Raw genomic sequence first — 15,310 nt, 5'->3', positions numbered from 1 at the left:
CACTTGCTTACGTCACTGTCATGAGACATTCTCGCAAAAAAAATCACGGTTTTAGTAACGCAGTAACGCAGCGTTCCTACGGGAAAGTAACGGTAATCTAATTACCGATTTTGCAATAGTAATCCCTTACTTTACTCGTTACTTGAAAAAAGTAATCAGATTACAGTAACGCGTTACAAGTAACGCGTTACTGCCCATCTCTGCCCTCTACTCCTATAGAAAGGGATCCTGTGCCACACCTGATCACCCCTTTCAGTGCCACTAAACATTGAGCCTCAGTTTAATTACAATACCATTATTTTGTGTCTCTTCTCTACTGATCTAGAACTGCAGCATATTCAGGAGCATGACACAGCTACCCAGGGAAAATCCAACACATGGTTTCAATACCCAGCGTCAAAACAACACACACAAAAAACCTAGTTATGTTGTAATGTGATACTTGAATGAACTTGCATGTCATTTAGCTTTGATTCAAACCATATGCAGCATGTTAACAGAGAATATTTCTTGCGTGTCTGGAGAACAAACAGAGTTATTATATCCGCACACTAGAGACCATGTTTTCTTACAAGCAGGGTAACACTGCAGAATAATTTGAGCGTCGGAAGCGTCCAAATAAGCTCAGCAGTGACGTCAAGTGCGAATGACACTATTCTCAGTAACAGCACACATTTGGAGTTATTAGAGTTTTGCTCTGTGGGGAGGATCTGGAGACCAGAGTTTTAAAAAATCCTGCTTGGCATCATAATCCATATGGTTCCTGTCATGGTCTGGCACCTGCAGGTCTCAGACAGCGGCTCCTCCTCCTTTAGGCGGAGTCCGGTTGCCCCTCCCTGGCTGACCACCTGTGAGCAATCGTGCCAGCGGTATATCAGACCTGCGCTCTCAACCACTCATCGCCTGAGTATCTGCTATTCCCATGTTAGTTCAGTGGAGCATCCTAAACCTTGTCTTAACGCCGTGTGATGACTGACCTGTCTTTTCTTGTCCTCAGCGATAGCACCCGGAGTGGAGATCTTGTTCCCCTCGCTCCCGTCCTCCTGGACCTGGGCCGCCAGCTGCTTACACAACGTGGCCTGCCGGCCCACCGCTCACCTGCCTGCCTCCCCACGCCTCGACCGCTTCCGGGTTTTCCGCTCCACCTGTCCCCTCCATCTGAAACCAAGTAAGGCAATTCAATTCAACTGCGGAGGATTATTGGTTGTCTGCTGGATCCCTCTGATCGTGATCTCCTTTTGTTCCAGTGCCCCCGGCCCCTACCTAGTCCTGTTTCTACCTCCCCGCTGTCCCCGCTGTCCCCGCTGTTCAGCCGTCTCCTAGAGGTGTCTAGGTCGCCCTCATTATCACCGACGAATCCTACGCGCCACTAGTGTGGTGGTGTCGCTTTGTGTTTCACCTTTGTTTACCTGTGGGCGGAAATAAATCATTTGTTTTCTGTCACCTCGCTTCCGGGTTGGTTTCTGCGCCTGTGTCCATCCCTGTTCCCTCGTGCCGTTGAGCCGTGACAGTTCCCTGCTCCCTATGGACAGACACACACATGTACTTAATCCAACACATACACATTTGCATGGAAACTGGTCGATATCCTTCATGAGTAAACAAAAACTCATGCAAGCCATGAAGCCACTGTGCATCTCTCTCTCTCTCTCTCTCTCTCTCTCTCTCTCTCTCTCTCTCTCTCACACACACACATGGGGAGTGAGGACTATCAGTAGGCCCAGTCATGCTTTACCCATGCAGAGGTATCTGTTGGCAGTGGGAGTTATCACTGGCCATGGAGGCTTATTCCTCTGCCAGAAGACACCATGCCAGGAAATGACTGATAACAGTGCACAGCAATGACTGCCGGCTCACAGCAGCAACACATGTAGAACCTGAGCAAGATGAGGGAAAGATGGCAATATGTGCACATACATCATACAGGAGAGCACGGGCCTTCTCTGCCTTCCCCTCTTTCCTAATGACATGTATATTTATGACCCATTAGCTCTGAAAGGGTAAACAGGATTGAGGAAGCAGCTCACTCAGAGGTAAAAGCGCATTTTTCTGATCTAATATCTAAACGTTATTTGTTACAATGTCAAGCTGCAAAATGAAAACACTCATAGATGTAATAAGCATGGAGGGAAATTGATGATTTGTGTGATAGCCTGAGAAGAAATCATAACTTTGAGTCATAAACAGTGGTATTTAATTTAGGTGATTTAATATATTTACTGTAATGTTGTCATTTACTGCCAAAATCCCTTTCTGTTTGTGCAGGGAGAATGAGAAAGGTTATGAAACCATTCACGTGTCCTGACTGCTGAGGAATAGGGGCGAAAAGCTTTCTTTTTTCACCGGACATACTCAAGAGAATGCAACATGTAACGAGGACTCTTTCCAGTTAATATTTAAAATGTGCAAGAACAAGATGAAATACAGATCCCAGATCAGGCTGTGACAGATAAGCAATATGAAAAATTATGAAATGGCTGCAGAGCTGCAAATCTCTACAGTATAAAATGGGAGTAAACATTTGAAGAAGAGGTGCCTTTTTTAAGCCTTCTCAGCTGGTGTGTTTTTTTTTTATATCCATTCTAAAAAACTGTAATTTTAGTTACTCTAAAGACATAGACTGTATATAAAAGCTAGACAGTCTCAAAAGTGCAAGCGGTGGATTTCCTCTGTGCTGGTCAGTGTGTGAGTCTGGTCTAGGTGTGGAAAAGGCCTGCTGTGTGTGGCTTGTTGTAACTCAACTTGACGGCGGCCTCCATTTCTTGGTTATTGCTAAGAGCAGCGTTGCTGTCTTTTTTCTGTTGAAGCCTTATAGTTGTTTTCTTAATTGAAGCGGTCACCATCTCTTTGGGTTGGCCTGTCCGATTTATCATTAAAGCAGCGTTGCTCTCTTTCTGTTGTTACTGCTTATATGATTATTGGGTTAATTAATTATAATAAAGATTTATTTTGTGTTAAACACCTCTGCCTGGCATCCTTTTCATTTCATCCAACTGTTACTGTCCCCCACCTTCTTCGCCTAGCTTTCATGTGGGGACGTAACACATGGTTGTTGTCCTTCTAATGATAACAGGAGGGGGCCAATGTTTTGTTTTTTTAAAAAGAAGTCTAATTGAATGGAAGACCCTTGAGCTAAGGGAAAACTTTACTGTTCCCTGCATGCCCTGGAATTACCCTGGGGTCCTCGCCCAATAGGATCTGCCCGGAAAACCTCAGCCAGAATGGATTCAGGGGGCATCGTAGCCAAATGCCCAAAGTGATAGCAGGAGTACAGCTACTCTCAGCCCCTCCAGAGTGACCACACCTCTCACCATATCTCCAGGGGAGAGAGCAGACACCCTTCAGAGAAAGTTTATGTACACCATGTGTATCTGCTTCGGTCATTACCCACAGCTTATGGTGATAAGTGACTTGTATTTTGATAACCTTGCTTTAGGCTCAGCTTTCTCTTCACCATGATACTGTACTGTACCAACCTACCTACCTTGTGGATTTACAAGTTGCTATCTTATGAGCGACCACTGTCCCTCAGTTTCACCATCAAATCAGCCCCTCGCTGATCATTACGGATTTCAAAGCAATAAGTTAGCAACAACAAAAAAATGATCAAAAACACAAGGCCAGAATTTTTACCTCACTAGCAGGCTAACACTAGCTTAATCTGCAAGCTATAGCAACAGCTGTCACTTTAGCTTGCAAAAGCAGCCAGGTAAGGTGTAACAAAGTTGCTTTATTTTATTTTAAATTTCTGCCACAATTGTTAATGTGCAACAAACCTAGATACTAAATATACAACAATCACCAGCAGGGGGCGACTACTCTAGTTGTCCAGTTGTTTCGAAGTCAGACAGAATTTAATAATTTAATCTAAGACCCAAGAAAACATATTTCTGATGGGTTTTCGATCCATACTTTTAAGTCTAAATGGATACAAATGATTATTATTATTATCATTTATTTTTTGTGTGTGTTTTTCTTTTGAGTCAAAAGAAGGGCAAAGCAGGATCCACTCCCTATTACTGTTGGTGAGTTGCTACGTTTGAGTAAGGAGTGCCCTTTGGTTTTGCAGTTGTTGTCTCTCTCTTTCTTTCTCCTCGTCTGCACTCCATGTGGTTGTCAATCTGTCTGTGTGCTCTACAGCATAGGTGTCAAATTTGGCCCGCAGCCTAATGAAGCCATACCAAATGACTATCAGAGCTGGCCTACTGGTATTATACAGCTAATATATATATTGTTTAGTATTAAGCTTTGCTTGTTCCATATTCAGTTTTCCAGCAAAACTTATTTGAGTCTGTTATATCTGGAGGAAGATTTTTTTTTTTTCAATAAATATTAATGTTAGCCCGCGACTTTGTTCCAGTTTTGAATTTTGGCCCACTGCGTTTTTGAGTTTGACACCCCTGCTCTACAGTCTCTTCCTGTTCTTCCTACTTTTAGTGTCTCCTGCCGGCACCGGACCTCTCTCTGTTGTTCTATCCTAACATTTTCAATCCTGAGTGATATATTATGAACAATGTTTAGCATAGACAGGGTGTCTTTCCCTTAGCTGGCTTTAAAAAATCTAAATCTCCATAATGTGTATCACAACAGCAGTCCTTCTGCTTCAGGCTCTATGCGTGTTCACATTAAAAAAATTACGTTTCTGGAGGTCATGTGAACCTTCTTCTGCATAAAATGATTCCCATGAGTGCCACTTACTCAGATGATGATGATGAAAATGGTGATTAAAAGTCTCTATGGAACACAAACATTTTAACAGTATCCTGCAAGACTGCTGCAAATAGGACAAGCGATTAATGCTGAAGAAAATCATTATCTTGGGATTTATTGTACATTTGAATTCAAATGTATAATTTTGCTGCTCGGTGCCACTGTTTTTCCCCCCCAAGATGGCGGCTGCACGATAGAGAAGTTGGCTGGAGAAACTGATCAGGAGGGCTAGCTCTGTGGTCGGCATGAAGCTGGACACTCTGGTGACAGTGGCAGAGAAAAGGACACTAAAGAAACTGCTGGACATTATGAACAATGCTGGGCATCCTCTGCACACGGCCATTAACAACCAGAAGAGTCTGTTCAGTGACAGGTTGCTTCTCCCCAAGACAAGAACTAACAGACTTAAAAACTCCTTTGTCCCACACGCCATCAGACTGTTTAACTCCTCTCTGGAGGGGAGAGGGAGGGGAAACAGGAGGACAAAGGAGGGGGGAACAACTAAGCTGTAGTGCCTCTGCACCTCACTGTACAATACCTTGTGCAATACTTTTTTGTAAATAGTCAACAGTGCAATAGACTCAATACTTGAAATGTGCAATTCACTTGTATTTTTATTTTTTATTCCTATTTATTCTATTTATCCCCTTCGTATATTTTATTTATATTTGTTTCTGTATTTATATGTGTGTGTGTGTGTGTGTGTGTGTGTGTGTGTGTGTGTGTGTGTGTATATATATATAACAATTCTGTAACTGTAACTTCGGTCGGTGCTGTGCTTTTTTTGGAAATCGAATTTCCCAGAGGAACCCACCCGAGGGATTAATAAAGTTCTATCTTATCTTATCTTATCTAAGTTGATATTTTTAAACACAAGTTGCCATGGTGATTTAGCCAGGTAAACACAGAGCGACTTTCTTGACACAGAAAATCCTGACTTCAAACTTGCCATAGTTCGGCTTAGTTTGCAAGTCATCTGGCTTTGTAGAAGTAGTGTCCAACTGACGTTCATGCTTGGAGCGAGCCCGCAGATACATGCAAAGCACTAGGAGCTTCATTTGTAATTAAAAAAATAAATATAAAAAACCCCAACCTGCTGGCAAAGCAAAAAATATTCCCAGTAGCAATTAAAATGAAATGCATTTTCCCTTCATATAAATCTTAAACCTGCTGTGATTGTGAGCTGCAGCTACATCTAGTCATTTTACTGAACATTTTTCTCAACAGCTTTAAAGCTAACCACAGTGTTTTCATTTGACTGTGTCAAACAAAGCAAAGCCAAAAAAATGCTGCAGCCTTTCATTCACCTGTTATTTCTTTTTTCGCTTTTGTATATTAAACTAAGCTCTAAATTTCAATAGAAAGAATTTGTAAAGTTTGCCACATGGTGGGGCCATCAGCTACATGTGTGCGTGCCCAGAATGCAGATAATCTTGCCAAAGGGGGGGGGACTTGGGGAACAAACAGTTGTCTTCATGATGCTTGATGCGATATCCTTGGCATGAATCTTGCTGCCATGCCTGTCACAGGGTGTGGTCCTATACCTGCTGTGCTGTTCTGTTTGATTAAAGCTGGATGAGCTAAAACTGAGACGTAACAACCAAAATTTGACGACTCCCTGTGTGACAGAACCCAGGCACATTTAGACAAGCTTTTCAATCAGGAACTAATCACACCCTTAATACAGAAAAAACCCTAAGCTGAACTAAAAACTCAAACTACATGTTAACGTTAATAACATGTTAAGTATAAAAAAGAAAACAATTACTTTGGGAAAATCTTCTGTGCGTTCCTAAAACCAACCAAAATAATGTAAAAATGCATAGGATCTGTCCTATGCATAGTTTCAGCCTTTGTTATCATAACCTGCAGATGGATGAATAGAGAACTGGAATGTCTGCAATGGTTGTGAGTCCATTGACTTGGAAAAGTGTCATCTTGAATCTATATCTATTCTGAACTTGTAATTATTCAGTTTTAATTATTAAATATGTCTCTGACAAAGACCCTGTGGTAATAGTTAAAAAAACACTAAAAGGAGTAAAAGCTAAACTAGCAGCTACTAAACTTGGGAAACCTACTAATTATACCTCTGCCAAGTAAGAGAGGAGCGGTAGTGGCACACATGGACCACCCTGTGATCTGCCAGCTTTGGGGTTTGAAAAGAATCAGTGCCACACGCTGGTGCTTCTAGAGCTGTCGGAACCTTAAAGTTTGAACCATTGTGCCAAAAAAAGTCAATGGAGTGTTACTCTTATAGCACTTTTTAAGCTTAACACACACTCACACTCCAGTGGATGCAGCAGGGGCAACTCAGGGTTTCCAAAACATACTTTGATGTAGTTTGATCCCTGCCTAGATGAACCAGACATCAAACTACCAACCAATTAGTAGACAACCCACTCTACCTCCTGAGTCACAGCCTCTCAGATGGTGAGTTGAGAATAAAAACGAAACCTTATTTCCCGTGAACGGTGGGTCTCAAACAGCACATTTTTTGAAAATTTGCACAATGTCCCAGGCCCCCACCTTAAGCTGAGGGCTGGGATAACTGGGCCACCCAACTCTGACCAGAGCGTTTTAACTTCTTTTTTTTTTTAATGTATATTTCACGACATTCAACGTGAAACAAGTGAGGAAGCTTGTTGAGCAACTCTTTAGAATATATACTTAGTAGAAATGTCAATACTAACAAGAGAAGACAGTTCGTATTGACATTTGATGATGTTTCATGACAGCACAGAGAAACCCCTCGTTTGCCGCCTAAAAAAACCATGCCTAAGTACATGGACGCCCTCTTTATTCATGAATTAAATTGACATAAATCAACATACAATTACTTTGATTCACTGTTGTCTGTGTTTTGGTTGTTTTAATCAAAGCTGATCGCCGAGACTGCAAAGAAGAGGCACAGTTTTGTGAGAATCTTTTCATTTGCCTGTTGTGTCCTGATTTCAAGGTTACCTGGTTCAAAAGGAAGAAACGTTACCTCAGGCTGTTTGAGCACGTCTCACTGAATGAAAGCTACCTAGAAAAGCTTTCACATACTTAAATGAAAAAAAGGCATTTTGTTTTTCATATCATATTACTGTTGTTTTCTCTTCACAAAGACTCAAATGCTACTTAGTAATTCTACCTGTCACGCCTCACATTAATTTGTGTTACATTCTAGTCTCAGAGCTAAGCATCGGCTTTTCATAAAAATAATTACCTTCCTTGTGAAAATAAAAAAACAGAGGGACATTTAACAAAACTTACAGCTGTTTTGAAGTTATTTCAAAAAGCTCAAGAGTCTCTATTGCTTTACAAAACAGTTTCCAAATCAATTTCTTATGCTTTGACTGTATTTCTTAATCCAGTTGGCCGGAAGTGGCATATATCTCTTATATTTGTATTTAAATTTTTATATATCTCTGTCTATTTTCAGCATGAAAATATCTTTAAAAGACGAATTTTCTTTGAAATTAAGAGCCGATTTAAGAAGCAGGTTAAAAAGCTTTCTTATCAAGCAGTAGAAGAGTTATTTTTTCATTCTGTGAGTTAGAAAAGTACTTGGAGAATTTGAAAAGAGAAAAAAAAAACAAAGCAGCAATTCTTAAATGACCTTTAAAACATGAGCTGTTTTGAAATCGCTTCCTGTGTATATCTCTGTGAAATCTGGAAGCTTAGCTCAGGAAGTGTATACATGACAGGCAGAGCTTAATACAGGGCTGGCAAGCACACAATGCAAGTCTGCATGTGTGTGTTTGGATGTATGCATTCCACTGTTCTTGTGGAAAATAGAGAAAGAGTGGGTGCATGTGTTATTTCTGCCGAGTTTCACACACCGAGTGGACAAACAATCTATTCCAATTAAAGCGAGCTGCAGCCCTGGAGAGTGCAGAAGAAGCTATGCTCCATCGCATCACATCATCCTTTGAAAAACCCTAGAATAGCCGATTGTGATTCGGAGGAAACAGGCCCCTTCAAGAACAACTAGTGTGGGCTGGCTGTGGGGGTGGGGACGACTGGTTCCAAGTTAGTCTAGAAAGTTCCACAGCAAATAACGTTATGGTGGAAGTACTGGAGCAGTGGGAGCTGCTGGGAAGAGGGCAAGGCTATTAATCCTGCTTGTAGCGCTGGTTTACCGCTCTTACTGCATGTGGGGCGAGGAGGCAAATTAATAGTGTGGCGGAGATTAATTAGGTGACGTTAAGGGAAATTTGTGACTGTAAAACTTTAGAGGTCTGTACAGCTGACTAGACTAATGAGGCGTTCATGAACTCTTAATAGATGCTACTCCGATGTCGAATATGAGCAAAGCAGAAGGAGAGGCAGCGGGAAAAAAAATATGTCTTTGCACAAAGCATTGTCACCAGAAAGAACTCAGAAAGCTTCAGAAAGCTATTGAGTGCCTAGAGGAGCAGAGTTTATAACCTTCCACGGTGACAAACTCAGAGGGAATTATCACCAGTGCTCCAGAAACACTCAATTATTCCTGTGAATATTTTTAGGGCTTAATGACCATTAAAATATGAGTATTTTCCTGATTCTTCAAGTGCGCAAAGCGGAATATTCCACTCCCCCTTTCGGTGAAAGCGGAATATTCCACTTGTGTCCATGAAATCTGATCAACTCCCTGATGAAGGCTTGTATGTAAAACAGGTTTTCTGTTGCTGGACAAACAAAAGCAGACCATGAGAAAAAAGAGGGACCTTTTTTAAAAACAAGACAAAACTCATATTTGAATCCCGTTTTGCTCTTCAGTTTCTTTAGCTGAATGACTGCTGTTTGAATGTCCACTCAACACATAAGTTAACGGCTGACAAAAAAAGTGTCCTTCATCAATATCAGCTGGACGTCTTCTCTGGACTTTTATCTTTTATTCTCTGACTGCTTAAAAACAATCCGGCATGCAGGAAGAGGAAGATAAAGAAAAGGTGGACTGTGAGATGAGATTGTGATCATGACCTCTCATTTTCTGCATGACATCCTTCTGTACTTTGAGAAATATACACCAGAGGCTTATACTGGTGACATCAGAAAGGTTGTGAGAGTATACAGACCTGAACAAATAACACATTATGAAACAGGGATATAGATAAATGTCATCAAAATGATTTTATATTCAATACATGGGCGTCCATGTGTATTTTGTGTATGCGAAGTGGATGTTGTGGGTCTGTTTGATGACAACCACTTCATAACCAATTCAGCTGTAAATCATATGTTGTAATAAGAAAACCACACACAGGCCTTTTGCTTTTGAAGAGAGGGTCTGACTCAACCGCTATTAGACGTGAATTAACCCGCCTCATTACTGCCCTGCAATTGTAGCCATGGAACTGCAACCATTTTTGGCTGGGGCAACTTTGCTGTCACAGAAATGTTTTCCAGGATCAACTTTTTACTAACTTTATCCAGGAAAAAGGACAAAAAGTACTATACATAAATGCAAAAATACCCCAACAATAAACTCTGCATTTAAAATTCTACCCAAGATAATGTGTGAGGTGTCTGCAAAATTTCAGAAGTAAAAGCAACTGACATACTGACTGTCTGTAGGATGATTTAACAAACACGGCATTTAACTAGCAACCCCCTTTAAATCTCAGGAGACATGCGATGATTAATATTGCTGGAAATGAGAAAAAACAAACTCCTACCACACAAATTGTGATTTTCTATGTAAATTATTATTCTCTCAATTTAAAGGTTTCAGCTTGTTAAATTTAAAATTAATTCCTGAGAATTTGAGAAGTGAAAATCCTCTTTGGTGGAAGTGCCAGCAGTGACCAGTGACAGCTGTTTTCCCGTGTGGGACTACTTGCCAAAAACAATTGTAATGCATTTTATTAGCTCAATTTATGGCTTGTCAGCTTATGTGAAAGCAGAATTATAAAGCAGCAGGATACTGAGAGCGTAGAGAACAAGGCCTGAAATGTACTTTGCCCAAGTAGAGGTAAAAAAAAGCTTAACATTACTTCTCCACATGATTCTCCTTAAATGAGTACTTTTGCAGACTGCGAGGTGGAGAGGAAAACAGGTCAATCTGGAAAATGCATCAGTCCTGCTTTGACCCGAAGGACGGTGACGCTGACATTGCTGTTGTTTTGTTCTTAACTTCACGAATTTCAACAGCATTCCTGAAAGTTTCTCCAGGTGTTGCTATTGCAAAAGACCATTTGGAGAGTTAGAGTTTTAAAAACAACACTATCAGCAGAACGTGCTAGATCTGGTGTTATTGCTGTACACACCAAATGACGCATGCTGATGTCTGATAATCTTACAGCGCAGCGGATCAGACTCTACCTCGCACCATTTCTCTGTTTTTGACTCCCCCCTCCTCCCAATGCCTGTAGCCAAACTTGTTCTGTTTAAAAACCATAGACAGTCTTACTCAGTACTAACACTAAAAAAAAACACATGTTACTGCAGTACTATTCCTGCTCTCTGAGGGCAAAAAAAAGAAAAAAGCAAGAAATAAATATTGCTGTGGTCCGCATTTCAGGGGCATTGAGGTTAACCTCCTGTCTGCACAGTCCCAGTAAGCCCCCAAGTAAATCTAGGCCACATTCAAATATGAAACAGCTACTGTGGATTTTTAGAGCTTAATGTCTTCAATACTGCGCTGCTGATGTTTTCAAAGTAGCAATACGATTTGAATAAATAATGCCATGCCGCTTTAAAAAACTGAGTAAGATCACACCCTTGAGCATAAACAACTCCTCTTTAGATTTCTCATGGCAAAGACTGTGCTCAATTCTGACTTCACCTGCCTGCCCACTCATGCCACAGTAGTCCTAATTTATTAAGGTAAAAGTCAATTACCTGCAAATGAATGCAGCTGTTTATAACTGGAGAATTAAAATCACCAGAGAAGCAGAACTTAGCTTCATAAACAAGACCCCCCCCCCAGCAGGCGCAGAGCAGCCAAACAGGAAATTCAACACAGTTGTGATTGAAAACGATAAGTTCCACCATTGCTGCTAGCATGTACCAGCATGTTTAAAGCATTTTTTGTGTGAATGTTCTGAAGGAACTTACAATCCACAAAACAGTTTTGCAGCACACGTATGCACCTGTTAGTGTAGACAAATGACACAACACACAAATACATAATAAATGAATAAAAATAATTCAATATGTGAGCAAAAGCATCAGACATGCTAAAAATAAAATACATCTTTATTATGGTATTAATTCTTCACTTAAAAAAACAATAATTACAGTAATAATCAGCAATAGATGATGTGCATACAGCATATTTTTGACTCTTACATGAGGAAACGTGAGTAGCAAGGAGAACAAATACATATTCAGTGTGGCGTTTGCCTGAAAGTGACTGAAAAAGGAGGGAAAAAATAGCAGCAGATAAAGGTCCTTCGTAGCACTAAAAATGCAGTTAAACATTAATAATGTCATATGAAGTGAGAAAAAGAGGGTATGACAATATTAAACTGCTCAGTACTAATTTTGATGCAACACATTATCACAGTCTACAGTCTGAATATCATTATCGACGTCATAGTAAGTTGTCTTTGTTCAGAGGGGCTGAACAGCAGAGTGAGTGTGTAACAGCACAGAAACACAGAGAACGTGTGTTTAGGAAAGAAAAACAAGACATGCACTAAAAGCATGTCTTCAAATGCAGTCTGCCCTGATATTTGGCTGGATCATACTTCTGTAGCAAACACACTAGTACAAAAATAGATTTACTTTAATTTTACATTAGCTTTGACTCACTGTCTACATTGTTAGTGTGGAAAAACCACGCATTTCCCCAAGAAACTCTACAACCAGCTACAGACACTCTGACGTTCATTTCCAGTTGAATGTTCGACCCACCAGCTCAAAGAACTTCTTGTTGGGTTCATGAAAGAACTGGTAGAGTTTTTGCAGGATGGCAGGAGCCACGTGAGGGTGAGCCCTGCCTTTCGAATCATGTAAACACCGCTCTCGCCCGTGGTCTCTCAAACAGTAGAATCCTTTAGTTTTATTGAAGTAAAAATTTGAAGCGTTTATTTGAGGCTCCAGCTTTAAGAACCTCTCCACCTTTTTCATCTCAGGTAAGGGGTCTCTGATTAATTCATCCCCATCCACGATGTGAATGCTCTCCAGTGGGAAGTATTGCAGCCAGTTTTGCATGTGGACATAGTAAAGGCTGCGATTGAGAGCCTTGTATCCCAGATTGATCTCACCGTCCTTCACCAGCACAGATTCGATGGGCTGGTAGCGCTTGTGTTTCTGGAGACGGTTGTAAAAGACCTGGGTGTAGTCCGAGAGCACCCGCTCTGTGGGGTCTCTGAGGATAAGCAGCAGCTTGATGTCAGGGTTCATCTGATGGATGCGTTTAGGGACTTTGCTGGAGGTGAAGTAGGCCGGCGTCTTCTCTACCGTCAGCTGGTCGGGGAAAGCGTAGGGCATCTGGCTGAGATACCAAGGCAAGCCCCTCTGAAAGTGACTTTCCCAATCAAAGAAGTGCACCTCGTTCTGAGCTGCAGCCACCGAGCTGTGCAGGCTGAGCATCTCAATCAGCGCCCGTGTTCCTCCCTTCCTCACGCCAACAATTAGAATATGAGGAAGTTGCTGGAGTGTCCCATTTGGATGGCTGGTGGTCCCGTTGTCAGCGGGTGATGAGGTTGGAGGTAAAGGTGGCCCCCCGTCGCCGTCGGCCACTGGCCTGGAGGGGATTGGCGGGGACTGCATTGCAAAAAGCAGCAGCCCAAGGAGCAAAGCTGCCATGAGTGAGGTCCTGACCCTGGAGGATTTCAGCCTGGCGAAAGCACTAAAACTGTATCCCACATTGAAAGAGCAGCTGCTTGTGGACAACGGTCTGATTGAAAAGCAAGAAGAAGAAAAACCCAAAACAGCCTCTTCTCTGCCAGCAGCAGCAACTACAAGGAAAGACAACAGCTGTGAGCAGACCAATAACAGGTGAATCTTTTGGCAGAAAGACAAATATTAAGTTTCACAACTCCAAATCCTAGAAGGAAGTTAAACTAGCAAACGATACTTCCTTTAACATAATCAGTGTCCTTAAACTTTCTGCCGTTTAACGTCCGCAAACACGAATCACCTTCACGTCAAACAGGAACTGTGTCTGCCCCTATAATAAACATGCTGTCATTTATATAACCGTGCTAATGATTTATGTACAGTCAACTGATGGCATCAAAAGACGAAGTGAAACGTCGATGAGCCGAGACTCACCTGGTTTTATTCTCTGCAACTACTGATCAACAATTTATTAATTTAGAAATCAGAACTAAAATAATAAATATGCGCTAAAGAGGTCAAACGCTCTCACGGTAGATGTTGCTTTTAATGCGACAGGAAACAAATAGAAAAGCAGGTGCGGTTTGTTCTGCAAATTAAATTCTGCACCGCTAAAAGAAAAAACAAAGAAATCATGCAGACAAGCTGGGTTTTTTGCTCGTTATATTTTCCATATGACGGTTGCATTGGGTGCCAATCCAGGAAACGCCGTTTATCTCTTACCTTTTTAACTACAATCGTCCACTCGACAAAGATTTCATGCCTTGCAGCTGGAGGCTCTTCGCTCACAGCACCGCCGCTTCCACACCAGCAATTATGTAGGATCCACCTCTGTATCGTCTGTGAATTTTCCGAGCGCGTATAAACTTGCGCTGCGCGGGGCACAACTTCACCGGAGCGCCTCCTCTGAGCCTCAGACCGACGCTGTCCTCCCGTTTTTTGAGTGTCAGCTGTTGTGTAGAAGTCTACGCCTACCTCACGCCTGCAGGACCACTCCCCCTACTGACTCAGGTTGTTAAAATGTCATCATATTTGTCAGCTATACCGCCGCTGGTATGTGTGATATGTGACGGAGAACTGAAGCAGGTGATCTATGCATCATGTAGAAGGAACAAAGCAAAAAAGAAAGCGACAATATAATTGCGCCACAGAGCAGAAAATCGCTCCAGTCTTGATGGGTGTTCTAGCTTTGATTTAAGACTATTTATGATTTTTTTTAAGCCAAACATTCAATTCAAGCAGACTGAGATGCTCTACTCAGTGAATTTGTTGCCCATAGAGAGGCTGAGCCTTCTCAGGATTGGGATTGAAAAAGACTATTCAGCTGAGCCTCCAGGAGTTCCCTCTTCACTGTTGCTTTCAGGGGAAATGAAAGAGACAGGCCAGTTATTCATCCCTGGCATTCTTCTCCTCCTTTGCCCACAATGCAACTGCATCTGTGGGTAGTCACTGAGTCCAAGTTGCACAATCTCACCACCTGTTGAGCTGTATTTCTTTTTCTTCTGACATATTTAAATCGTTCTCCCATCACTTTAGCAATGAGTCCAAAGTGTCTTTCCAAGCTTTGTATTTACTGTTTAACTGAGTCATTGGAGGATTTCACAATGTCCCCTGACTCACCTTTGGATGTACAGTCAGTGTGAGAAAGACTGAGTGACTTCAAAGTGGCGATGAATAAGTGGCACGTCATTAACGTCAAATACCTTGATAGGTTGTGTCATATTGGACTTGCAGAGATGAGAAAGCAGTAAAAGACGCAGTGTGATAGGAAAAAACACTGTTAATACACTTGTGTATATTGTGTAATGCTTGCTTTTTTAAATCAGATATTTGCTTTAACTAG

At 41.6% G+C, this 15,310-nt stretch overlaps 1 protein-coding gene and 1 long non-coding RNA gene across 2 annotated transcripts; one reads left to right on the top strand and one right to left on the bottom strand.

Annotated features, from left to right (window-relative positions):
• The first annotated feature begins 781 nt into the window (after positions 1–781).
• On the top strand, positions 782–1,340 carry LOC147337142 (uncharacterized). The gene is made up of 3 exons (XR_015124731.1): positions 782–924; positions 998–1,168; positions 1,248–1,340. It is a non-coding gene; the product is annotated as an uncharacterized LOC147337142 (long non-coding RNA).
• Positions 1,341–11,859: 10,519 nt separating this feature from the next.
• hs3st1 (heparan sulfate (glucosamine) 3-O-sulfotransferase 1) lies at positions 11,860–14,964 on the bottom strand. Its single transcript, XM_086300516.1, has 2 exons — positions 14,191–14,964; positions 11,860–13,586 (listed from the first exon to the last, which is right to left on the bottom strand). Exon 2 carries the CDS (start codon positions 13,432–13,434, stop codon positions 12,511–12,513), a length of 924 nt encoding a protein of 307 aa, XP_086156642.1. The 5' UTR covers positions 13,435–13,586; positions 14,191–14,964; the 3' UTR covers positions 11,860–12,510.
• Between the last annotated feature and the right edge of the window lie 346 nt (positions 14,965–15,310).

This window comes from Aulonocara sp. 'chitande type north' Nkhata Bay, linkage group LG2 (genome assembly GCF_057382095.1).
Source record: "Aulonocara sp. 'chitande type north' Nkhata Bay isolate Kocher_YH1m ecotype deep benthic linkage group LG2, A_spYH_male_GT1.1, whole genome shotgun sequence".
Classification (NCBI taxonomy): domain Eukaryota; kingdom Metazoa; phylum Chordata; class Actinopteri; order Cichliformes; family Cichlidae; genus Aulonocara; species Aulonocara sp. 'chitande type north' Nkhata Bay.
Note: the sequence above shows the minus strand (reverse complement) of the source record. Positions and strands in the feature narration are given on the sequence as shown.